The sequence below is a fragment of the Symsagittifera roscoffensis genome, chromosome 7 (assembly GCF_963678635.1).
Source record: "Symsagittifera roscoffensis chromosome 7, txSymRosc1.1, whole genome shotgun sequence".
Lineage (NCBI taxonomy): Eukaryota > Metazoa > Xenacoelomorpha > Acoela > Convolutidae > Symsagittifera > Symsagittifera roscoffensis.
This window is the reverse complement of record NC_087068.1, coordinates 35,557,641-35,585,634: the sequence shown is the minus strand read 5'-3', so window position 1 is coordinate 35,585,634 and position 27,994 is coordinate 35,557,641. Positions and strand designations below refer to the sequence as shown.

Genomic DNA, 27,994 nt, shown 5'->3' with positions numbered 1-27,994 from the left:
AAACAAAAAAATAAAACGATATGAAGCGATGACGTTTTTTGAATAAAAATGGATTATAATCGATTATAATGAGTTTTTGTTTCGAAAAATAGTAACATTATAAACCATTTTTAATCAATTATAATCTCATTTTTTAAATATTTATGGAGACTGACAATAAAAATCTATTATCATCTATTATTTTCTCTTTTTACTGAGTGCGGGGGCTTATATTGATATAATTTTGTTAGCAATCCAGCCAAAATTGTTTTTGTCCTTTTCTGGGAAAATCGTATGGCCCAATTTTTGCAAAAACATACATTAGTTTTGCTAAAAAAACCTAAGCAAGCTTTGTCATCACTATCTTTTTTTGCTAAAATCATTCGAATAGGCAAATTTTTTTTGTTGTCTGTATAATTTAAATTAGCACTGTAGATGGCATTTTATCCGCTAATTGGGCATGTAGTCTTTGGCTTTCTGAAAATTAAATTTGCTAGCTGTCATAGTTTGAGTTTTGCGCTCATTATTTAGCATTATAACAATTCAATTTGAGGTTGACTCATCATAATTTTCCAAACGTTTTTTGTTTTTTAAATGAGGGCTTTTACTTTGGGTTGTTGGGCTTTTGAGTGGCATTCGAACTCAGGTTCCATCGATAATAACCGATTGTAATCAATTTTCGTATCCAAAAATTTTGTCATTAATTTCTATTATAATTACTTTGGGAACCACGCAATTAAATATAATAATAATAATAATGGGATTTAGAGACTAAAGTCTCAAGGGTATGTTTCAACCCGATAACAGTCGGAATCTAAGCGAGGGAGAGTTTCGGCAATTTGAGCATCGACAGAGCATCTTCCAAGTGCACAAGTTGTCTGTGTCATAGACGTCAGTCGCGAAGTTCTTGTACAGTCGAGTGAGGAGCTGTTTCAGACCAGCGGGCTGATGGAAGTTGACGATCGGGTCAATAAAGTTCGCTAATCGTGAACACCTGTTCCAGAAGTTGTTTTCGCATTTGGTATACCGGTAATTCTTGACATGAAAGGCAACAGTAGTAGTACTCCTGGTAGTCGATGGAGCAGAGAAGCGTACATGTGACGACCAGTCATAATCGTATTTTCCATTTAATATTGAATAAAAGAGTAAGAGATCATGAAGTTCAATGTATAGACAAATAGGCAGAAGAGCGAGTTGAGCCAATCTTTGCTTATAGGGTAGAGGTGTAAAATTTAAAACCCATTTGGTTGCATGCCGCTGCACTTGCTCAAGATTCTTTAGTTCAGAGCGATTAGCACAAAATACTGGCGAGCCATATAGACGGACTAGGACGATAAACCTACAATAAGCATGAAGTTTAATGAAGGAGGCACAAGAGTCAGATGTGTTGCGCTTGATAAGAAGCAGACTTTTTGAAGCTTTGGACACCCAAGAATTGGTGTGATGTGACCATGTCAGTGTGTCAGTGATGAAGACCCCGAGATCACGTTCTTTACTATCGTGATGAATGGTAAGATTACTGCAGTTTACGTCTCGAGGTGTACCGCGAAACCAAATGGTCTTGCTCTTGGTTGGATTAATTGACATGTAGTTATCAGCGCACCAACGAATGATAGTATTCGCATCAGTTGACAGATCCGGGAATGACGTTGACCAGAGTTTGGTATCGTCTGCGAAGGCGGAATTAAGGCAGGTTAAGGAGGTAAGCAAATCGTTCAAATAAATGAGAAACAATAAAGGTCCAAGTATGGAGCCTTGGGGAACACCACTTGTGATAAGCAACGCCTGTGAAAGTTTCTCGCCAACTCTAAACCTTTGGGAGCGACCAGTAGCTTGTGACAAGGGAGATTAGCTTTCCTTTTACACCGATTTGGTGGAGCTTGCGATTAAGTACAGAGTGTGATACACGATCGAAAGCTTTCTCAAAGTCCACGTACAACGTCAGTAATTCATTGACGCTCAAATCATCGTATTTATCATACAGATTGTCGAGGTACTGAAGGAGCTGCAAAACAGCAGACCGATTTCATAGGTATCCAAATTGATTCGATGACAGCTTAGGTCTCACAAAATTGTAAAGCTTATTGAATATTACACGCTCAAACATTTTACTGGCCGCAGGTAGCAGTGATATCGGTCGGTAACAGGAAACCAAGGACTTGTTACCATCTTTGAAGATTGCAACGATCACAGATTCCTTCCAGACACTGGGGAAAATACCCTTGCACATACATGTTTTGAAGAGAAGCAGCAGCGACGGTGATATGACATGGTACAGATGTTTGAAAATGCAGTTTGGGAGATTGTCCGAGCCTGTAGAGACTGAGATTTTCATCTTCGCGCAGATATGCTCAATGGCTTCATTCGTGATTGTGATATGGTGAATTGTCGAATCTGACTGTTCGTCTGAAATAGGAGAAGAATCGTGCGACAGAGGATTATATACGGAAGCGAAGTATTTGTTGAATAAATCAGCCTAATCAATGTCCATAGCAGCTTCCAGCCGGTTCCAGTGCATTTTGTCAGGCAGAGTTGAAGAACCTTTAACAGATTTGAAGTACCGATATAGGTCTCCGAAGTTTCGGCTAGAGAATACGTCACGCTCATATTGTTGTTTATCGTCGTTGAGAGCATTCATTGCCGAGACCTCTGCCGTGCACAACCGCGCTACCGTGGTCGGGTTAGAATAGTCCACATGCTTTCGGCGAGTATTTGCAATTTTGATGAGGTTGGACGTCGCTTGTGAGGTCCAAGGAGGAAGATTACGGCGGTGCTTCGTTCGTTATGGAACATGCCGTGCGATACCGTCGTTTATCCATTTGTACCAGGAGCCTGTAAGAATGTCCACACTACTGTAGCAATAAGGAGAAAACTTGTGGGTTCAGAAGTAATTAGCCAATTCTTCCCAGTCGACTCTGCAGTAACTGAACTGGGTGCTAGAAGGTCGGTCAATAGCTGTTATGGATAGATCGAGTTCAATGCAATAAAGTTGATGGTCGGAGAAGGCCGGCCCATGGTTTGCAGAGAGTCGGATAACGATTTATCACGGCAGCAATTTAGAACAAAGCTGTCTGCATTGCACGGGATAACGTCGAGGTTGGCGTCGATCAGCTGTTCAAAGTTGTATTGGGAAAGGATTTTCAGTATTTCCTATTCATAGGAGTTCGCAGAAGACATTGCAATCCAGTTAGTGGACGTGAAGTTGATGTCGCCACATATAATTGTGAATGAGCATTTCAGAGTGGATTGAGCCCTTGCCAAGTCGGGGACTAATGAAGAGAAGTCGGCTAGTGACCAGTGGTAAAAACTGGTGGATGGAGGGTTGTAAATACAGCAAACAATGAAGTTGACCGCACCGACACTACTCATAACAGATACACAATCGTTGTACTGGCGAGAGAGTTGCACAACATCCGCCTTTAACCAGTCATCAATGCCGATTAGGACACCCCCATGACGGCTACTGCCAGTATGACGGTGATCACGGTCACGTCTGAAGATACGATAACCAGGAAGAAATATGGCGGCATCCGTAACGGACTCAGTGAGCCATGTTTCGGTCAAGGCAAACATAGTAACCTGGCGAGTCATTATGGCGTTGGCAAATAGCATTCGCCTTGACAGATGTAGTAAACTGCGAATGTTATACGAGACTAGGTTGATAGTTGATTTGACTACTTGGGTTGGCGGTGACGGGAGTCAACATTCCACTACACTCCACCTGTTATCAATTTTCTGTTCCAACGAAAGATCTCGGATACGCAAGCTCTTGCGTTCAGTACCTTGTCCGATCAGTTCACGTCTCTTTAGCAGTAGAGCATTTTCACGTTGAATTTCAGCAGGAGATAATTCCTTGTCAATAAATATTTGGTTTTCATAGTCTTTCAGTTTGGATCTGGAGAGTAGGGCCAGACGAGGCTGCCATGCGTTCGAAAATTTGACCAGTAGTGGACGACATCTATTCTTCTCGAATTTCCCAAGGCGCCGTATATCTGCGATGTCAGCATTGGACCCTAGCAAAAATTGCAAAAGCTTTCGAGCTTCCTCCATATCACTTTTATAGCGTTCATGATGATTTGGTTTATCTACCTCCGGAATGCCTCGAACACGTATACCAGTGTCGGTTGACATTAAAGGAGATGTAGCGTGAGGAGGCGCTACAGTGGTGACAGCAGAAGTAGATAGAGGGGGGTAGACCAGTACACTGAACCGACAGGTGCATTACCTTTCCGCAACAGACACATAAAAATACATCGTCTGCCATTTCGATCCCGGTCTTGCACGTGGAACAGTTGCGAGGTTGGTGGACAGGTGTGGAGCCAGTGTTGGTATCCTCGCTCATTGTCATATATGAAACTGTTTAATAAGTTTAAGAACAAACCATTCTGATCCAATAATTTCCTAAAACTTCAAATTTGTTAGAGTTCGTTTAAAATCCATTACAAAAGATTATAATGCAACACGATCTGTATAAAGTTTTTCCAAATTCTCAGTAAACTTGGAAGCTTTTCGCAGTACTCAGAGTCTAATCCTAATCACTAAACCTACTCACGTTTACTTAACTTTTTCAAAACGATGTCACTCACATTTGTAACGCTCTTCTTATTTTTAAAACCCAATTGAAAACACCCATACTTAACCACATCCCCAACAACTTCTTACAACTTTTTACACGCTATTTCTTAATATCAGTTAAACAGTTGCAATATTCAATTTTTAAATATACAGGGGCGAAATTTGGGAAAATCCAGGTCCATGGTTAAAAAATGTTACAACCTAGTTTAATTCATTATATTTGGTTAAAATGGATTAGAATGAGTTCTATTTTCTTTGATTTATACCTGAATTCTTATAACAGATTTTAGGGAAAAATAACACAACAATTAATTTTAATTGATTATCTTCCATTGAACCAACCCCCTAGCGGGCAAAAGTATAGGTAGCTCATCTATTTTGTTCCTAACAGAGTCTCTAGTTGGTTGAAATAAAATGTCGAATGTAGTATGCATGACTTGCTTACGCCTAAAATTATATTTAGAAGCAAGCTGAACAACATTCTTAGACCAAATTAGCGGCTACTAGAAGTCCTTTTGTAAACCGTTTCGCCAAAGTGTTTTCAACGCGCCCCAAAGCCTCAAAGTTGCAACGCGCCTCAAAGCCTTTTCTTATTTGCACTCCGTTAGGTCATTTTTTAAGCTACACTGAAACTCAAGGTATTAAATTGCGCTTTTAGTTTGTTCTTTTTTCGCGCTACACCTCAAAAAACGTGTTGCCGCGCGGCGGCTGAGATAGTTTTTTTTTATTTTGAGTCGCGCCGCCAACGTCTTTTCCTAAGTGACATCGCTAAAGTCATTATTCAAAGTAGCGCCACTATAGTCCTTACTTAGGATTCCGATAGTTACACTTGGATCGTTACGTAACCATGCGAGAACAACAAACCTTTTTGTTCTCGCCACCAAGTTGGTCCCCACCAACTTGGTGACTCGCATAGCCAGCTTCAGACTCGCTTTTGTTCACGAGTTTGTTCAAACCTTAGATTATTTTTTTAAGCCGACTGCTTTTTAGCTCTTTTAACAGTCTCGTTAGGAAAAATTGAGTTCGATTTGAAATTATCCAATTGCAAGCTAGCTGCTCCAATTATCATTACTACAATAAAAACAAGCTCTACTGAGCTCGTTTTTTTTATGAAAGTTTTTAAATTTATCCGGGAAGATTTTTCCATATTTTGTTTCTTTCAATGGAACATAAGACGCAGTTAGGTCTGCCAACGATTGCTGACGACATACACACTGGGCTTGGTCACTTTTCCAACGACTAAATATTCGGCTCGAAAAAAACTTCTCGCCGCCAAAAGAAACCTCTCTCCAGTTGCGCCACTAGAATATTCTCTTATGTCGTGTTCTTTGGCGAGCTTCACGTGGAGGGGTTCAACTTGACTGTTCCGGAAATCCGTTTTTTTTTGCAAAATGCTTTTTTTAATGTCTTTTTTCAAAAAAGCATAACTTTTCACCAGCATTAGCATTTTCTATTGGTCAGATGGGGCTTAGGTATTATTCAAGGAATTCTTGACGACTCTAGCCTAGCCTGTCAGATGCACATCTAAAAAAAAGCTGTTAAAAATAAGGAAAAAAATTTACGATTATTCAAATTTTTACCAAAATGCTAGAAAAATTATTAGAACAAATTTCGGTGGCGTTGGATAGAACGCTTTTTTTGTAAACTTGATGCTTAGTTATTGCCCTGAGGCCCAATGAGGCCAAACGGTGTATTTTGTGAATTTAAAATACCTACCGCAACAAGGACGCCCTTTTTGTTCTTCTTTTGTTCTTTCGTTCTCTTTGATCGTTTCCAAGAAATTTGGACATGTTTATAGACTTGTCTCTGGATTCCTCAGACCTACAAACACCAAAGTATCCAGTGCACAGTTTGGTCTCCTAATGTATTTTTAAAAAAATTTATGTTAGATTTTAAGATTAAAAAATAATTTTCAGTTTTCTCTATGAGCTATGGTTATTTTATGATTCTTAATTATTCAATTGTTCATAATGATAACGTTAAGAGAAAATTTGTCGAGCCTCAATTTTTTTGTTTTTCATTCTTTAGTTTTTATATGAAAATTGGACCAAAATGTGGATCTGTATTTTCTATTTTTTTTCGCAAAACAAGCAATTTCCTGATAAATCAGGGATTCAGAAAAAATCTAAGACTATGAGAGATGAAAACAACAACTTTTTGAAATGAAACAGTATCTCAAACTTTAGAATATAGATAAACTCGTTTAGGAATCAAGAACATTACAAAGCTAAGGCTTAGTCATGATGATTGCTTAAATTTTGTGGCGCCTATTAGGGTACAAGCTTGTTTGCAGATACTATTTTAGAGCACTGGGGAAAAACATTTCTTTTTTTAGTCTATTGATCTCTCGGGGAAGACCTGCGCTACGCATACACTTGCGTTTCAGAAAAAATTTTAATTCCCTTTTTCGTTCAAGTACAAAAAAGTTCATTATATCATTACTATCAAAAGACTTGTAGAAAGCAATAAAACTCTCGAAATCACAAACTGAGGCAGGGGCGGATTTAGGTGGGGGCAGAGGATATGGACGCCCCCTTTTCTCAGGGATTCGACCATTTTTGACCCAAAAAATCCCCCTTTGTACTATTTTGAGATATCCATTTTGGTGACTGAACCTAAAAATTTTCTAAAAGCGCCGTCTGCGCCAATTTAGCCAATTTATACTAACTTGAGAGAGGAGCGCAATTTTTTCGGACTTTTTTTTGAAAATTTTGCCTGCGGTGCAGAAAAATTGGCCAAAACAGGGTATTTTTAGTGCTTTTTGAGAGAGAACTCGGAAATTCAGTTTGGTCGACTCAAAAAAAGGACGACAAAATTTTTTGAAAATCCGACCCACATCGAGAAAATCCTACGGAACCTGAATGGAGAACGTCAATGTTTCGCCAAAAAATGTTTGAACTGAGTTCATTATTGTGCTGAAAATTGTAAGATGTTCGGAGTTTTTTACATGACACTTTTAAGATAAAATTATTAATATAAAATCTGACCTACTCACATTTTTATTTTCGATATTTGCGTTAGCCGCTTACGCGTTGATTTCAACTTTCTTGCAAGGACAAGCCTTGCTAACATAGCTCCAAGAGTTTTTTTAACAATTTTTATTGGACATTTTTGTATCAAAACATACAAATCAGAACTCATTGGTTTCCTTACATTGCGCAACATAATTTAACTCAATCCAAATGGGCGTGCAAATGAGTTTGGTTCCATATTATAAACTCACAACACTCTTCAAATATCAATTCAGTTAAATATTTTTTTCTCTAATGTGAGTCAGTTTTTATTAGTTGCTCTATTTGAGTTTATTTTATTTCACATTTTCATGTGTCGAATTTCGACTGCTGGTTAGTATTCCTCCTGCTCCTCTTCGCCCTCTTGTTCAGTCGAGTCCAGGCCAACTTCCTCGTAGTCTTTTTCCAGAGCAGCCAGATCCTCCCTCGCCTCCGAGAACTCTCCCTCTTCCATACCCTCTCCCACGTACCAGTGGACGAACGCTCTCTTGGCGTACATCAAGTCAAATTTATGGTCCAGTCTTGCCCATGCCTCTGCAATTGCAGTCGTGTTGTTCAACATGCAAACTGCCCTCTGGACCTTTGCCAAGTCACCACCAGGTACCACAGTCGGAGGCTGGTAGTTGATGCCGACCTTGAAGCCAGTGGGACACCAGTCGACGAACTGGATCGTCCTTTTAGTTTTTATTGTCGCTATTGCAGCGTTCACATCTTTAGGCACTACATCACCTCTGTACAGCAGACAGCAAGCCATGTACTTTCCATGTCGGGGATCGCATTTTACCATCTGGTTTGCGGGTTCGAAACACGCATTGGTGATTTCGGCAACCGTCAGTTGTTCATGGTAAGCCTTTTCGGCCGAGATCACAGGTGCGTAGGTTGCCAAGGGGAAATGAATCCTAGGATATGGCACCAGATTTGTTTGGAACTCAGTCAAATCTACATTCAGAGCTCCGTCAAATCGAAGTGATGCCGTGATTGAAGAAACAATTTGACCTATCAGCCTGTTCAAATTGGTGTATGTCGGTCGCTCTATGTCCAAGTTACGACGACAGATGTCGTATATTGCCTCATTATCAACCATGAAAGCACAGTCCGAATGTTCCAGAGTTGTATGAGTAGTCAGGATCGAATTATAGGGTTCCACGACGGCTGTCGAAATCTGAGGAGCCGGGTAGACTGAGAACTCCAGCTTCGACTTTTTGCCGTAGTCTACCGAGAGACGTTCGAGAAGGAGGGAGGCGAATCCCGATCCAGTGCCGCCCCCAAATGAATGGAAAGCCAGAAATCCCTGCAGCCCCGTGCACTGGTCGGCCAGTTTTCGGATTCTGTCCAGCACCAGGTCCACAATCTCCTTGCCGACGGTGTAGTGACCTCTGGCGTAGTTGTTGGCGGCGTCTTCTTTTCCGGTGATCAGTTGTTCCGGGTGGAACAATTGCCGGTAGGTGCCAGTTCGAACTTCGTCTAAATACCAATCTGATCTACAATTCTGATTCGTATTTAAGTGTGGCAATCTGGAATAAATTCTGATCAACATCTCAAAACTTCATGATTGTTTTTTTTTTGCAAGCCTGATAACCTGTGTCCCTGTTTTGGTATTTACTTGAGGTTCGTGTTAGGTGCTGACAGATAAATAAAATATTAAGCAAACATATTACCTATTCTCTCGTATACTCACCAATGACAGTGGGCTCCAGATCAATGAAGACAGCCCTGGGAACGTGTTTTCCCGCCCCAGTCTCGCTAAAGAAAGTGTTGAATGAGTCGTCTCCCCCCCCGATCGTCTTGTCACTGGGCATCTGGCCGTCCGGCTGGATCCCGTGTTCCAGGCAGTACAACTCCCAACAGGCATTGCCAATCTGACAGCCGGCTTGTCCAATATGAACAGAGATGCATTCGCGCTGAACAAACAGACTCGCTTTGATAAATCTCGCAACACAATTTCATCATTTTACATTTTTTATGGTTCTGTTTGAAATAAAATTAATCAATTTAATTTCTTCTTTTCCCTGTGCACAACAAAATTACATAGCTGTGTTTTTGTTCTCGATTGATTATGATAAATTCTTCAGTTCTATGATTATTGCAAATGGGGAGGAGAAAACATAACTTACCATTTTGTATTTCTAAAACAGTGAATTTGAGATACTTTTCAACTATTGTTTGAGCGAAAATGAGTTCAGAATGATTTATCTGGGCAAAGTGACAAAATCGCGGTAATTTGTTGACTTCTGCAAGAGGGAAGTTAAAATGTTTTCACGCGAGTTTCGCAAATTAAGGACCTTTTAAAATAAGAAAAAAAGTCACATATCGTAGGATGATAAAAAATTTGACTTAAATTTAATTGTTTCCGCATTTTCAAGTCTGTTAAAGCAACCACTAAAACCTAACATGTGGGGAAAAACATCTCGGTTGTATTACTTTAGAGCCCTTTTTCTTTGTACAAACTCACATGCAAACTTAGCTCTTTTCCATAGCCTTGTCCATAGTTAAAGTTTGAAAACAAATATTTTTATAGAAACAGATATAGAATTTTTGCATAATGAGCAAAGCAACTAAGGGAAGGAAAAAGAGCTAAATAATTTTTGGGTTTGCATTGTCCGATTGTTACAAAAAGTGGCATGCCGATTAGTAAGTTCTTCATTTGTTCTTCATATTTGACCTTATAAAACCACTCGTTACACAAAAAAATTGATGCTCATGTGAGGTGGGAGGAGGAGGAAACATAATAATTCTTTTCCCATTATAGCTAGTCAAGGGCGGATCTAGGATTTTCTCGAGGGGGGCGGATTTTCAAAAAAAAATTTGAAAATTTTGTCGACCTTTTAGGTCGACCAAATTGATTTTTCGAGCTCTCCCAAAGCACTGTTTTATTCCAATTTTGGCCAAATTTTCTGCGCCGCAGGTGAAATTTTGAGAAAACAGGCCAAAAAAAAACGGCGTTTTTAGGCCTTTTTTGGAAAAATTTGACCAAAAAATCGCGTTTTTTCGGCGCGCGCTCCCCCCTCAAAACTAGTATATATTGGCGCCGAAGGCTCCTTTATAAAATTTTTGGGGTCCATCATCAAAAATGGATATCTCAAAGTAGTACAAAGTCGAATCCCTGAAGGAGGCGTCAGCCCCCTCGCCCCCCCCCCCCCCCCCCCCCTAAATCCGCCCCTGTAGCTAGTGCAAAAAAACACATGCTTAGTCCAGAAAATTTTCCAGTGCAAAAAATATAATCATACTCTAGCAGTATTTTCGGCAATACAATTTCCTGGGTACTGTAATGGAACAAAACCCTTTTTCTGAAAACATTTCAAAACATTTCTGACGTTAAAAGAAGGGAGGATTTCATAAAAAGCCGAGAGTTTGGCTATAGGTCTTTTTCCCACACATGCAATTTTTTACTGAAAAAAATTTGTTCATATTGTCCGATTGTTATAAAAAAGACTACCTGAGTTAAAACTTGGCTCTATTCCAGATTCCCCCTACCTCTCATTTCAAGTTAAAACTACTTAAGCATTATGCTAATGCAATAAAACTTGGCATGGTGAGCAAGAAAAAAATGTGAGCAGATTTTTTCTTAATACCTTACATATTAACATTGCGCGTTTAGCTGATCAATGCACATAAAAATTTTTTTAGAAAAGAACAAGACTGCTCGTATCAGGGCGATGCCCTGAATGTTCCGACTGCCTTTTGATAGTACTGCTAGTAATAACAAAAAAAATTAAATGTAAAAAAAACAAAATGAAAATATTTTTTCTAAAATTTGAAATTACACGCCATATAAAGTACAAAAGGGTAGACTTTGCTCATTATAACAAATCAGTTATGGCAAGTAAGCTTCTTTCAACCACCAACTTTGAACGATTTCCAAGACGAATTAAATCTCCGCTTACGCGTTAATAGCGCGAAATATATCTTATGAAATGGCAATCTTTAAACCCCCACAAATTTACGGAAAATGGTCACAGGTGAAATATTTTTTCCAATTTAAGCTCAAGACAACATTAGCTTTCAAATGAAAAAAAAAATCCGTCAAAAATGGCTAGTTAAAAAGTCGAAATTTGTCTGAAAGGAAAAACAAAACCCACTCCGAGAACAAATATTTCATTACTTTCGTATCGAAAGTCGGAACAAAAATTGAAAAATGGGGGAACGCAAAAAGTCGAGAACTTTAAGCGAGTCAATTGTGTTAACATAATGTGGTTTTGTAACCTTATTGAGTTAACATTATTTTTTGCTTCGTGGCTTATGAAAAGATTGGTGTAATTAGTGGTGAACAAGCTTTCGGTGATTGCAATACCGGGCAGGATGGCGGGGGCAGCCGGCCGCCGCTCAATTCTGGTTGCCAAAAATTTCCAAAGGATTCCCCTTTGGCATAGTTTTACGAGATCCATTTTTAGCTGGCCCATCTCAAAACTGTTTCAAGGGTGCCTTTGGCGCCAATATAACTAAATTAAATTTGAAAATGGCTCAAAAGGTCATTTTTTGCATTTTTTTTCAAAAGTTTTGGAATCAGTTCTAAACTAGTATTTAGTTACCAATTATATTATTGATAAATTATAACTATAAAACATTACTAACTAACCAATCATATTCCATCTCTAACATTAACGCTTATTTGTAAGTGCTGAAACTACTTGTCGTTTCAGCACCAGAACAATTTAAATAAAACTTTGAATACAGTTGTTCTTGATAAACTCGCGAAAAGAACTAACACGCATAAACCAGCATACACTAGATCTATTGAGACTAGGAGATTTAAGAGTAAAATTAAGAGGGGTATTAGAATAAGAAGTTGAACGAATCTATCCGGCCGAAAATAAGATAGCGTGACGAGCAGACGGTATACCAAAACACTTCTTACAAAACACTTCTTACGAAACAAAACACTTCTTAGATACTTCAGAAAGTTTAATAAAACATCTATAAACAAGAATATCAAATTTTTAGAATACCAAACATCTGAATTAAAAGTACCCTGCTTACCACTAAGTATGATACTCCTAGCATTTCACATTTCACATTCCTTAAAAACAAAACAAAAAGACATGCAGGATCAGAAAATACATGCTCAAATTTTATCCAACAATTATGTAACGACTGCATAACATGCCAGTTAAAAAACCATACCCACATCAGAAACAGATAGCAGAAAAACAAAATTTTAAATGACAAAGTATGTATTTTAACCACAGAATCTCATTTGATACAAAAGGACCGATATCACCCTCTTCAGAAGGAAACTCATATAAAACGGTTATAGTTGATGCATTTACATACTATGTAGCACTCAACCCAGTACCTCATTGGAATCCCTATTCTGCATATACAAAACTTTACGAACACTGGAAAGCAAAATTTGGATTACCAGAAATCGTTGTCACCGATAATGGCACTATATTCAAAAATAATGAAATCATCATATTATGCCATCTATACAACATTAAACAAAAACCACAAACGTCTAATGCCCCATGGACTAATGGTTTTTTTGAAAGAATGAACCGTTCACTACAAGAGTACCTCAGATGTGTCATAAATGGAAATGATACGAAATACACTGAATGGTCAACAGATTTGAAATTATTCCCCTTAACTTATAGTTCACAGATAACAGTAACTCTAAAAATATATCATTATGAAATGGTTTTCTATCAGAAACCACGGAAACCAATAAGATTCACAGCAAATTCCTCAAAAACACAAAAGACTTTTGCCAGCCTACTAAAGAATCAATTTGTTATAATTTACCATTACACACGCAGGATGAAGATCATTTTCATCACCCACAAATCTTGAAATTAGCTTCCGGCACCCATACTGAATGGCTTCTAAAAAGAGATAAAAAACATTGAAATTTGTCGAAAAAAATAGCAAAAAACTATTACAAAGACAGAATATTCAATCACAAATTAATTCACGATTCACACCAGCTAGAAACCTAAAAATTGGAACATATGTCTTAATACCAAAATTTTCCAAAGGATTCCCCTTTGGCATAGTTTTACGAGATCCATTTTTAGCTGGCCCATCTCAAAACTGTTTCAAGGGTGCCTTTGGCGCCAATATAACTAAATTAAAAAGGTCAATTCTTGCATTTTTTTTTTCAAAAGTTTTGGAATCAGTTCTAGACTAGTATTTAGTTACCAATTATATTATTGATAAATTATCACTATAAAACATTACTAACTAACCAATCATATTCCATCTCTAACATTAACACTTATTTGTAAGTGCTGAAACTACTTGTCGTTTCAGCACCAGAACAATTTATATAAAACTTTGAATACAGTTGTTCTTGATAAACTCGCGTAAAGAACTAACACGCTTAAACCAGAATACGCTAGATCTATTGAGACTAGGAGATATAAGAGTAAGATTAAGAGTGGTATTAGAATAAGAAAATGAACGAATCTATCCGGCCGAAAATAAGATAGCGTGACGAGCAGACGGTATACCAAAACTTCTTACGAAACAAAACACTTCTTAGATACTTCAGAAAATTTAATAAAACATCTATAAACGAGAATATCAAAATTTTAGAATAGCAAACATCTGAATTAAAAGTACCCTGTTTACCACTAAGTATGCTACTCCTAGCATTTCACATTTCACATTCCTTAAAAACAAAACAAAAAGACATGCAGGATCAGAAAATACATGCTCAAATTTTATCCAACAATTATGTAACGACTGCATAACATGCCAGTTAAAAAACCATACCCACATCAGAAACAGATAGCAGAAAAACAAAGTTTTAAATGACAAAGTATGTATTTTAACCACAGAATCTCATTTGATACAAAAGGACCGATATCACCCTCTTCAGAAGGAAACTCATATAAAATGGTTATAGTTGATGCATTTACATACTATGTAGCGCTCAACTCAGTACCTCATTGGAATGCCTATTCTGCATATACAAAACTTTACGAACACTGAAAAGCAAAATTTGGATTACCAGAAATCATTGTCACCGATAATGGCACTATTTTCAAAAATAATCAAATCATCACATTACGCCATCTATACAACATTAAACAAAAACCACGAACGTCTAATGCCCCATGGACTAATGGTTTACTTGATGGAAGGAACCGTTCACTACAGGAGTACCTCAGATAGATCATAAATGGAAATGATACGAAATACACTGAATGGTCGACAGATTTAAAATTATTCCCCTTAGCCTATAATTCACAGATAACAGTAACTCTAAAAACATATCCTTATGAAATGGTTTTCTATCAGAAACCACGGAAACCAATAAGATTCACAGCAAATTCCTCAAAAACACAAAAGGCTTTTGCCAGCCTACTAAAGAATCAATTTGTTATAATTTACCATTACACACGCAGGATGAAGATCATTTTCATCACCCACAAATCTTGAAAATAGCTTCCGGCACCCATACTGAATGGCTTCTAAAAAGAAATAAAAAACATTGAAACTTGTCAAAAAAAAAATAGCAAAAAACTATTACAAAGACAGAATGTTCAATCACAATTTAATTCACAATTCACACCAGCTAGAAACCTAAAAATCGGAACGCATGTCTTAGTACCAAATTTTTTAACCTAAAAGAAATATCTAAAAACTACAACCAAGAAACCAGAAACCACAGAAACCAATAAGATTCACAGAAAATTCTTCAAAAACACAAAAGGCTATTGCCAACCTACTGAAGAATCAATTTGTTATAATTTACTATTACACACGCACGATGAAGATCATTTTCATCACCCACAAATCATAAAATTAGCCTTCAGCACCCATACTGAATGGCTTCTACAAAGAGATAAAAACAAAGAAATTTATCAAAAAAAATAGCAAAAACTATTACAAGGACAGAATATTCAATCACAAATTAATTCACGATTCACGCCAGCTACAGACCTAAAAATCGGAGTGTATGTCTTAATACCAAATTTTGTAACCTAAAAGAAATATTCAAAAATTACAACCAATCCAAAAAGGACCATATTAAATTATTGACAGAAACACTGATGTAATATATAAACTAAAAACCTCAAGAAATAAATAATAAACAAATACCTCAAAAACAAAGAAAAAATTGAAAATTAGAAGAAAAAAGTTTATCACAAGAAATCAATCTCAACAGCGACAATCATCGCGAATTAAAAGTCGACCACGAAAAAGTTATAAGACTTTCTTTCCACAATCTAAAAAATTTTTAAAAGTTGAATTTTAAAAACCCCTTCCTAATTAATTAATCAATTTGAATTTTCACAAAAGTAATAAATCTTTCTTCTCATTTCTAAAACTCATGCTGACAGTCTTGAACAACTAGCTCAAGTTTAGCCAATCAGAAACTATCTAAACATCACCCCATTCTGACACCACTTCTTTAGTCGACACTTTGCTGACTTCAAAATATATCAACTATGACTTGAAGACCTCCAGGTCAAAAAAAAGCAACAAGCTCATATTTGATAACCGAAATTAACAAAATTTGAATATTACATCACTCCCCTATCAACTAGTACAATGATTAACAAAATTGTCCCAATTTACTCTCGAAACTCCCCTCAAGGAAAAATATTAAATTAGCTTAAATTAAAAACAAGACATGATAATTTAGCCTAAACTAAGAATAACTTTTGAATACCCCCAATCATCTCAAAATAAAAAAAACCAGGAAGCTCAATTTTAGACCCTCAGATTGCCCACCACCAAAAATTGCCTATAACAAACCCAATTGACAAAAATCAATAAACAATCCTTACTTACTCAAAATTGGCCCCAAAAAAAATAATCTTTTAATCATTTTCTTTGAAGATTTTATACTCGCGTAAAGAACTAACACGCATAATAAACCAGTATACACTAGATCTATTGAGACTAGGAGATATAAGAAAAAAATTAAGAGTGGTATTAGAATAAGAAGTTGAACGAATCTATCCGGCCGAAAATAAGATAGCGTGGCGAGCAGACGGTATACCAAAACACTTCTTACAAAACACTTCTTACGAAACAAAACACTTCTTAGATACTTCAGAAAATTTAAAAAAACATCTATAAATGAGAATATCAAAATTTTAGAATACCAAACATCTGAATTAAACGTACCCTGTTTACCACTAAGTATGATACTCCTAGCATTTCACATTTCACATTCCTTAAAAACAAAACAAAAAGACATGCAGGATCAGAAAATACATGCTCAAATTTTATCCAACAATTATGTAACGACTGCATAACATGCCAGTTAAAAAACCATACCCACATCAGAAACAGATAGCAGAAAAACAAAATTTTAAATGACAAAGTATGTATTTTAACCACAGAATCTCATTTGTTACAAAAGGACCAATATCACCCTCTTCAGAAGGAAACTCATATAAAATGGTTATAGTTGATGCATTTACATACTATGTAGCACTCAACCCAGTACCTCAATGGAATGCCTATTCTGCATATACAAAACTTTACGAACACTGGAAAGCAAAATTTGGATTACCAGAAATCAATGTCACCGATAATGGCACTATATTCAAAAATAATGAAAACATCCCATTATGCCATCTATACAACATTAAACAAAAACCACGAACGTCTAATGCCCCATGGACTAATCGTTTACTTGAAGGAATGAACCGTTCACTACAGGAGTACCTCAGATGTATCATAAATGGAAATGATACGAAATACACTGAATGGTCAACAGATTTGAAATTATTCCCCTTAGCTTATAGTTCACAGATAACAGTAATTCTAAAAATATATCCTTATGAAATGGTTTTCTATCAGAAACCACGGAAAACAATAAGATTCACAGCAAATTCCCTAAAAACACAAAAGGCTTTTGCCAGCCTACTAAAGAATCAATTTGTTATAACTTACCATTACACACGCACGATGAAGATCCTTTTCATCATCCACAAATCTTGAAATTAGCTTCCGGCACCCATACTGAATGGCTTCTAAAAAGAGATAAAAACATTGAAGTTTGTCGAAAAAAATAGCAAAAAACTATTACAAAGACAGAATGTTCAATCACAAATTAATTCACGATTCACACCAGCTAGAAGCCTAAAAATTGGAACGTATGTCTTAATACCAAAGTTTTTAACCTAAAAGAAATATCCAAAAACTACAACCAAGAAACCAGAAACCACAGAAACCAATAAGATTCACAGCAAAATCCTCAAAAACACAAAAGGCCATTGCCAACCCACTGAAGAATCAAATTGTTATAATTTACCATTACACACGCACGATGAAGATCATTTTCATCACCCACAAAACTTTAAATTGGCCTCTAGCACCCATACTGAATGGCTTCTAAAAAGAGATAAAAACAAAGAAATTTATCAAAAAAATAGAAAAAACTATTACAAGGACAGAATGTTCAATCAGAAATTAATTCACGATTCACGCCAGCTACAGACCTAAAAATCGGAACGTATGTCTTAATACCAAATTTTGTAACCTAAAAGAAATATCCAAATGTTACAACCAATCCGAAAAGGACCATATCAAATTATTGACAAAAACACTGATGTAATATACAAACTGAAAACCTCAAGAAATAAATAATAAACAAATACCTCAAAAACAAAGAAAAAATTGAAAATTAGAAGAAAAAAATTTATCACAAGAAATCAATCCCAACAGCGACAATCATCGCGAATTAAAATTCAACCACGAAAAAGTTATAAGACTTTTATTCCACAATCTAAAAAATTTTTAAAAGTTGAATTTTAAAAACCCGTTCCTAATTAATTAATCATTTTGAATTTTCACAAATGTAATAAATCTTTCTTCGCTTTTCTAAAACTCATGCTGACAGTCTTGAACAACTAGCTTAAGTTTAGCCAATCAGAAACTATCTAAACATCACCCCATTCTGACACCACTTCTTTTGTCGACACTTTGCTGATTTCAAAATATATGAACTATGACTTGAAGACCTCCAGGTCAAAAATAAGCGACAAGCTCATATTTGATAACCGAAATTAACAAAATTTGAATATTACATCACTCCCCTATCAACAAGGACAGTGATTAATAATATTGTCCCAATTTACTCTCCAAACTCCCCTCAAGGAAAAATATTAAATTAGCTTAAATTAAAAACAAGACATGATAATTTAGCCTAAACTAAGAAAAACTTTTGAATACCCCCGATCATCCCAAAATACAAAAAACAAGGAAGCTCAATCTTAGACCCTCAGATTACCCACCACCAAAAATTGCCTATAACCAACCCAATTGACAAAAATCAAAAAACAATCCTAACTTACTCAAAATTGGCCCCAAAAAAAATTATCTGGCAAGAATAAGTCCATTTTCAAATGCTTTTTTTTCTCGATCAGTTCAACTCCAAAAAAGAGTATTCTCAAAACAATTTTTACTTCAGCAATTTTCATTCAAGTCAGTATATTTTTTATACCTTTGAAATAATTCTCTTTTTCTTCATAATTTTTTTTGCAATTTTTTTGTAATTTTTCACTCACTACAAAAAGCCTATCTCAACTTCGTAAAAATTCCTGACCACCTCCTCAGGTTATATTTAAACAACTATCTAATTGTTAAGACATTTAATTAACAAAAAAGACGTTTTTCTTCTTTTAATGCTATTTTTCACATTTTTAGTCTCCCAAATTTTAACAATTCGCAAATGTGTAAAAAGCAATGATAACTTTTGCACTAGCAACAATACTTTTAATCATTTTCTTTGAAGATATTATAAACAACATAAAATTTCTTCAAAAGTAAAAACTGAATATCTTTTCAAAGTTGCTTATCAACAACCAACACAACAGTCCCCGCCGACGACGACATCCCAGGAATCTCCAAAAACACCAACGTCTAGTCAAACAAATCACCCCCAATCATCAATTCGTATTCCATTTCAAGAAAATCCATTTACATTTGAAGAAAAAAAAAGCATTGTTATCAGAACCTTTAACACCCGTAGTTCGCCACGCACATCTAAGCGACCCACAATACAAACCAACATACAATATAAAACCTCTCTCCACCAAGACCTTAACAGAACAAGATACCCTAGTAAAAAGTTAAATTAAACATCTACAATACATAGAAAAATCATACATCCAAGACGTAATAGAAATTTTACAACTCCCAGAGTTCATTTTAATATACCCTCATCATCATCCACAAATCCTTTGGACCTTTCCAGTAATACAATTCAAATTACCCCTCCACCATTACAATCAATTTCACAACAAAACACTCCGAACATAACATCGGATTACTTAGAATCAACCCCCACATCCGAGTGAGTTCGTGAAAATTCCTTTAACCCCCCAACTTTAACACAACGTCTCCCACATTGGATGACACAAGCTTTCACTCAAGGTGAACCAAACCTTGGTAAACGACCCTATAGATATCTCATTGGAAACATCTTTGTCATTACCAGAAATTGAATCACTACCGTCAACCCCTTCAACAAAAAGTCAAAACCCAACGACAACATTTCTTCTGAATTTCCCTACAAATTTAGACGATAGATATAGAGAAATTTTAACCAATAATATACCCCTACGATTAGATTGGAATACATTCGTAGCATCCCCTCCTTTATTTGGTCAACATTTTGATAGCAACAGACTACACAATTGGGCACTCAACAGATTATAATACAGACACGATATTCACAAAAACATACAGGATTACAACACACAAAACCTTACACAAGACAATTTAACACTTAAACTTGAAATAACAGTAAAATTAAATGATTTAGTACATCACCTTCTCCCGCTAGCTCCACCAGATAAAACAGCTCATTCAAGACCTCCCCCATTTATCACAACAGAATTTATCTATAAATACGATAGATATACAAAAAAGACACTTGCATAGATCGCATTCTATAACCCATATTCGGGACTATCCTACACATGTATCTTTTAATGAACTTTTTCTGCAAACCCTCTCTCCCCTTATTTTTTCATAAACCAACATCCCATAAAAATTCTACCCCTCAAACAGGGCCACAAGATTTTTTTTAGTCACACACTGTGATTGTGAAGAAAATGATCAAAAAACACTACATAAATACACCATAAACCGAGTAACTCTTGGTGAATTTTCAAGTTTTTCCAGACTCTGCACACCAAGCAGAACTTGAAAGATACCAATGTCATCAAAATTAGACGAAGAATACCCGTCCCATGAACGTTTATTTTATGATCTCCATGTTAAAAATTGGATATCACACATTGGAATAAACACACCTTCTAATTGTAAAGCAGACACAAAAACAAAAGATATCGAGAAAAATGTATTTTGGTTGAAAAATCGAATTAGAAAAAAACAACTAATACGAGTTTTAAAAGACGACATCATAATTTATTAGGGAATAGACTTACCTCGCAAAAATGACCAAGGTTATTGCGATCCAACAACACGAATACAAGCAACTATTGTTTGGTTCCCCGAAGACCCTTGTTCCACATTTAAAAGTTGCAAAAATACACGCAAGAATGATAAAATTTCATCAAAAATAATTTATTGAAACAATCTTTTATGATAAAGTAAACCCTGATAAAATCCGACAAAACAGAAAGCGTTATAACAATATCGATGGAATAGAAAATAAATTGACACGTTTTCAAATCTACTCCGAAATAGACCTCGCTTGCAAATTGAAAACTCCACTTCATAGAACACAGTACTCAGACATTCTTGTTGAATACGAAAAAGTTTCGACATAAAAACAGGAAAAATACTAAGTAACCCATATCCAATTTATCACAATAAAAACGAGGAAAAATCATATATCCCAGAAACATTTCTAAAAAACACAGGAAATACTGGTGGAAAACTTTACCTACAAGACAAAGGCAGTACACGTTTACAAGAGCTATCACTCATGAACAATACCTATTTTGGTACAATTTACTATGACTTTCATGTAGACATGAAATTGGACTATACAGTAAGCCGAATTTTTCAAGAAAGGTCACTATCAGAACTAGAAATGCTTCATCACTTATGTGAACTTGAACTTTTACAAATGTACAATCACTTGCACTTGCGGTAATAAAAAAATCTTACGCAAGATATTTGCTATCAAGCAACAGATCGAATTTTATAAACTACAAAGGAAATATATTATGGTTTTACACATGTACGAAAAAAGTATCATCATTATATGTTTTTGAAGATAAAATATGTTAAAAAATAATCCCTATATTCTACAAAAATGAAGTACATTTTGTAGCCACACTGTCTAGACGAACATATTTTGGGATACAGCCGTCCCATGTGGATCTGAAAACAGCCATAATGTTGTACAGCTAAATTCAGATGTCTTCTCAGCTAAATACTATCTTCTCACACCATACCCTACACTTATGCCACCATTAAGGAAGTTTTCACCAAAAAATAGCAAAGTTATTGCGAGAAACCCAAATATAGATTTACAATCAAAAAATATATACTCCAGATCCGACATACAACATCATATTCAAACACAACAGTTTCAAGAACTCCTCACAAAAATGGATAAACTACAAAGACAATCCATTGACCAAATTTTAAGAAAACTTGCAGAAGCCGCAGGATTTCAGACATCTCTCCACAGGATTACAATGGATATTTTAAAGATATAAAAGATTATATCCATTTAAATGGTGGAAAATACCCTCCACAAGATAGTTCACCTATTAATATTTTCAGTTTTGTAAAATTAAAAAACGAACTTCTCGTCTTTCTAGGATGGCCCTACTACGTTTTAGAAAGATTGACTATTTTATACGCAATATTTAATTTTTTGGATTGCTCTTCTCATTATTGACAGAAATCTATAACACATGCGCAACACACACATAAGTAAGCAAACAAGCAATTGTAGCGCGCATGTTATTCGCAGAGTTTTTGAAAAATTTTTGACCTCAAATAACGAAATTCTTCTTGACGCTCAAATAAATGAAAACATCGAAAAACTATCAACCACGCCAAATGCATATGATACTTCACAAGACAACAAAAATACAACACCTAAAGCACCACAATTAGACAACCTTCAGAACAATCATCCGTTATCTTTAGTACCATCTTTAGAAATACAACAGTAACAGAGCACATCTCTACAAGTCATAGCTACCCACAAAGTCCAGTTACTCATATAAAAATCCGTCAACCAAATACAGAAGACACGTACAAACAAATCATAGAACAGCCTCATACCACTAAATTCCGTTCTCAGAACACTCATCTTTTAGCGCACGATGAGCCGCCAGATTGGATCCCTCAACCATCCAATCTCAAACGCCACTCTCCTAACGTATCGATCTCTGATCTTACTCCCTCCCCCATGCCATCATACACTAATAATTCGCCACGCATGGATTCTGACAATATTTCCACACACACAGTTTTTCATACCATCTCACAATTTAACAAATTCGATATAGAAACTACAGCTGAATTCCAAAACTGCGAGCCCAGTCCGTCCACTTTTTCAACCCCTTTTGCAACCCCTTTCCGTTCACTCCACACCCAACTCCAGATGAACACAGCATCCACAATTTAAGAAACCCGAGCCCACCGGGCATTTAAACGAAAACATCCCAATACCCCAATGCTTACCAACCCTCGACCTCCTAGAATGTTTTCCGTTCACGCACTCCATAAAAACACTCCAGCATTTCTACAAATGCGCTGACCATACTTTCCACAATACCCTTACTCCCAAACCACTAACAACGATCAAATATTTTACGTTGACGAAGATACCCTGTTTCCCACACTTTCATGGACATCATATTACCATTTCAATAACCCATTATCACTTCCATTATATAATAATCAGGAAGACAATGAATTATCTCAAACTCGACTACATCACTTAACCAAGCACTTCATGAAAAACAGTTCACAACCATCGGACTAACGATTTACAATCAATAGGTATATACTGGTGTTATTTTACAATCAATAAGTATATGTTTTGGTTTTATTTTTCTGGCTAGTTTTTGATTGTCTACAAAATTTGGAATGATTAGGTAAAGGTATATATGATTGTGATTGCGCCATTTGAAACAAAAAATGGGTTTGTTAAAGTTGCATTTCACTGATGTATAAAACAAAAAATTGAACTGGTTTTTATTTTAGTTCATTGTTTGTTCGTATTGCAACTAAGTTTTTTGCAGTCTATAACGGTACTTTTATTTATCACAGTCTAAACTCCGTTTTTTCTTAGAGCTCGAAATGGTGTCGATCGTTCAGGATCTCAGGTCTTGCTTTGATTCTGAGCTCTATGAGTTTTTTTCTAGGCGAGAAAGATACTCGGTAACATTATATTACTTTAATTTTCTTAAAACTGTTTTGTCCTCTTTTTCATTCAACTGTTTTGTCTAATTCAATTGTTATAATTTTTGTTAGTTATAATTCAATAATTCGAAACCTCTTTTTTTTTTATTTCTCGACACCGTTTTGCCTATTAATTATATCTAAGCCAATTCCTAAAACAGTTCAGAAAATCATTTTAATTACAGTTCACTCAGTTGTTAAAACAGTTCGGAAAATAGGGATGATTTTGAAAACAATCAAAGCTTAATTTTAAACCTAATTTGATGAATCAGGATTTGGGTTTTCAAAAAAAATATTTGGCTATCTGACTTATTTTTTATTTGAACTCAAACCTTAACTGGTTAAGTAATTTGTTGCCTAAAACACGGTCTCTTCATCACACTCTATTTTCGGCTGGTTACATTCGTGAAACTTTTTGGCCCAATACTAAATCTCAGTCTTTTTCGTCTCATCCGTGGACACGAGTTCAAGTGTAATGGGAATCGAAAGATTCGTTGCTTGTCGGTGTACTCCATCGGTCATTTGGTCCGATAACGGCAAAAAGAGAAAGAAATCTTGATGTGTATTCAGTCACGGAACGCACAAGCACCCGCAGAGCTGGCGAAAAAGGTATTAAATGAAAGTTCAATCCTCCGGCAGCCTTGCATTACAGTGGTTCATGAAAACGAATCGTTCGGCGTTGTAAGAGAGTATCCTACACAATAATAGAAAATAGGAAACTCACTACTGAAGTTAATGAAATAAATTTATGTCTCGTAAAACATTCACTGATATCTCGCCCTGGAAATTTCAATAAGTGTAAGTCAAGATGGTTTTGAGGTGTTGGCTGCAAACAATTTTTGTTAAGCCTAAATGTTCCTAGCTTCCCTTTTCTTTTTTATCAAATGCAATCAGACCATCGAAAGCAATGTATACGAGCGCAAAGCTACGTCAATTTAATTTTGAGTTGTTGGCTTTGGGATTTAGTAGCAGCTCTGAATAAACGCAGTAAGTGGCACTCCGATAGTGACGTTATTTTGGCTCGTGATAAAATCTTCAATTATGGAAAAGATAAAATCGCCCGATCCGCCGTAGCCATGGCCCAATCGTTCCATGTAGCTTACTCGGCTGGCCGTAAAGCTCGCACCAGTTTTCGCTCATTCGGGGCTGAGGATGTTCGCTTTTAAAATAATGAAAGTCATATGGCATGAAAATTAGCTAAAATTATAATTTATAAACGGATAAGAGGTTTAAAAGTTACTGAGATTAAGGTCAATTTGCCATCAAAAATGTTTACTGTTTTGAGATTGTTGGAAACGTTTTGAATTCATGTTAACCGGAACTACTATCTTATTATATCAGACGTTTTTTTTATTAAATGTTGTTCTGTGTTCTGTTTATTTGTTTGAATGGCCGATAATTTGCATATGTTGAAGCACGTTTTTAGCCCGAATCCGAGTCTTACACGAGAAAGCGCCGCAAACACTTTTTAAAAATCGAGTCCTCCAATATTGTGTTGGTGTCGGTCAGACCGTATGATAGATAGCGCATGCGATTCAAATAATAAAAAAAAATTTGAGAAACCGATCACATTTTACGGAGGATAAGGGGCGATGCGACTGAAACCTGATTGCCATTCTTTTCTAACAGCAATTACGGCAAAATACGAAACAGCAAAATGTGATCAGATCATTATAAGATGTCGTCAAAACCAAAAAAAAACTCAAAAGAGTTGACCTAAGAAAAAACTTTTCAAAAAACCACACCATCTAGTCATCTAAAACTCCTGTTCACGCTAGCCGTTATTATAGCTTTTTTAAATCAAAATTTAGATTTTATACTGCGTCCATGCAACAGATTTTTGTTCAAAACCTCCTGTACCCTGTCAATTCCGGTAGTCAAAAATTTTCAAAAAATCATCCCTTGGGTACTAATTTACGACATTCTTTTTTAGCTCACACACTTTTTATATTTTCTGAAAGCGGCTTGGCGTTAGTTTACAATAAATATGCGAGGCGAGAGAGCGCGCCAAAAGAGGCTCGAAATGTTTAAAATTTAACAGCCTACACCCGGGGATATCAAAATAAAATTTTCTCCTTTTTAAACTTTTTTTTGCACAGCGAATTGACACAGTTTCAGTTTGCACAGTGAATTGAATGACAATGGAAATTAGAAAGATAGCCCTCATTCTCATTATAACATGAAGTCATCGCTCTAAGTTCAAATAGGATACACCAGTTGGGAATCAGTTGGTAATTAGTTCGGGCTTATAAACATCGTCTCAATATGTCGTTCGGTGTTTTTCAATTAAACTGTATTCTGTTTAAACTGAGCCCAAACAAATTACCAATTGATTCTCAAATGGTTTCCAAATTCATCAAAAATGTAGTAGCATTGCACAAAATATAGAACTATTGATATAAAACTTTAAATTTTGATAAGTTTGCAAGCTATTTAACCTTCGGAATGGTACTACGGAATGATACTAAATGGACTTTTGTGCAAGTTTCAGCAGAGTTAGAAACAGATACTTATGTATGTTTGCCGTGAAGGGGTGGGTTGATTGATCTCTTTAGTGTTTCCAAATTTCCAAATTTTGTCCATATTTTTTATCGACCATATGGGTTTTCTGAGATCTGCTGAAACGCCATAGGCTCCACTTTGACAAAAACTTCTGTGTATACGTTTGAGACAATTTGTTGAAAGACCTACAGCCGACCCCATCCCCCACCATCACCACCACCATTCCGTAAATACTGGGTAAAGGTAAAGTCATTAAACAGTTTCGTCGCGGTTAACATGTCCGTTGAGGACCTCTACGAAAATGGTCACATTTATGGCCGAGAACTCCTTGGCCAGAGTCAACAAGAAGAGGATGAAGGCAGCAGTAGCTGCCCACTCGGCCCCACTGCACGTGTAATAGAGTGTCTCTTCGTCTTCTTCTGGTTCGTAGAGATAAGTGTAGCCTTCAAAGAGGAACAGCATCGAGGTGACAAGAAACCCAACGCCACTCACAATCATGAGGAACAAGCGGAAGACGAAGAGCACTTTGTTCTTCGGGAAGTGTCCTTCTGATGCGAGCTTCTGGCTCAAATAGAGTTGCAGGAAGCAGTAAAAGGGTGCGAGTCCAATGGACATGCAGAAGCCAATTATGTGAACAGTGAAGTTGACGCTCTCTGGGAAACTTGCGACCAAATTTAATCCAATGGTTACGATTATCGCGAGGAGCAGCGCCAAGACGTTTGCCCTCTGGATCCCTATCTTGTCGTGTCCTAGGATGCCTCGTATGTGGGAGAAGCGAATGAAGGCGGTCATCATGCAGCAGAAAGCGAAGGAGACGACGAAAAAAGTGAAAAAAGTGCTGGCGGGTGCTACTGAGCCGGCGTCGCTGACGAAGGGTAATTTGGATGACAACTGGTCATATTTGTACCCTATGGAGAATGGTACAACCATAGAAAGAGCTCCAAAAGCTGCAGTCAGTACTGGGAACCAAGCCAGTCCGGAGAATAAACAAAATGTCATTTTGAGCTAAACTAAGAAAGATATCGAGTGCTGCTTGTTTTGATTTTTGGTTGACAAGATAGCAATATCAAACCAGCTAGTGAAAGAATTTAAAACCTCTCGGTATGAAATCTATACGCATCAAAGTTTGTAACTGACTCAATAATAGTTATTATTGATCAAAATTTTTTATTGGGTGTGCATTATTGTCAACATGTTTTCGGATGTTAAACAAGGATTTTAAGAAACCCATTTTTTCAATCAGAATTAAAATTTTGATTTGATAGAAAAACTGTTGATTTTTTCCAATTCCTGTTGTATTCTAGAATGATCTAGCCAAGAAGTGTGTTGACCTTTTGTTTCTATTTTTGTTCCGATTTTGAAGAAAATAAAGTAGTATTTATGATAGGAGTACTTTTGAGATAGCAGACCAATTTTGGCTACGAAACAGTTAGTTTTCAGCGGAGAACTATTTGCTTTCAAAAAACGAAAAAAATAACAAGTTGAGACTTTGAAGCCGAAAGAAAGTTGAAGTATTGCAAATACTACATTAACAAAAAAGCTATTGTTTTAATTGTTTACCTTCGAGAACAATGAACAAATGTTAATCTTTTCAACTCATAACTTGTTCACACATGCTTTTA

The 27,994-nt window shown here is 36.3% G+C and overlaps 3 protein-coding genes across 3 annotated transcripts in view; 1 reads left to right on the top strand and 2 right to left on the bottom strand.

Annotated features, from left to right (window-relative positions):
• The window catches only part of LOC134850943 (C-terminal-binding protein 1-like), a 226,242-nt gene that overhangs the window by 137,737 nt on the left and 60,511 nt on the right, over positions 1–27,994 (top strand). The window lies entirely within an intron of this gene.
• On the bottom strand, positions 7,900–9,379 carry LOC134852202 (tubulin alpha-1A chain-like). The gene is made up of 2 exons (XM_063868515.1): positions 9,244–9,379; positions 7,900–9,029 (listed from the first exon to the last, which is right to left on the bottom strand). Exons 1-2 carry the CDS (start codon positions 9,362–9,364, stop codon positions 7,900–7,902), a joined length of 1,251 nt encoding a protein of 416 aa, XP_063724585.1. The 5' UTR covers positions 9,365–9,379.
• On the bottom strand, positions 26,625–27,371 carry LOC134852007 (DNA damage-regulated autophagy modulator protein 2-like). The gene has a single exon (XM_063868282.1). It carries the CDS (start codon positions 27,369–27,371, stop codon positions 26,625–26,627), a length of 747 nt encoding a protein of 248 aa, XP_063724352.1.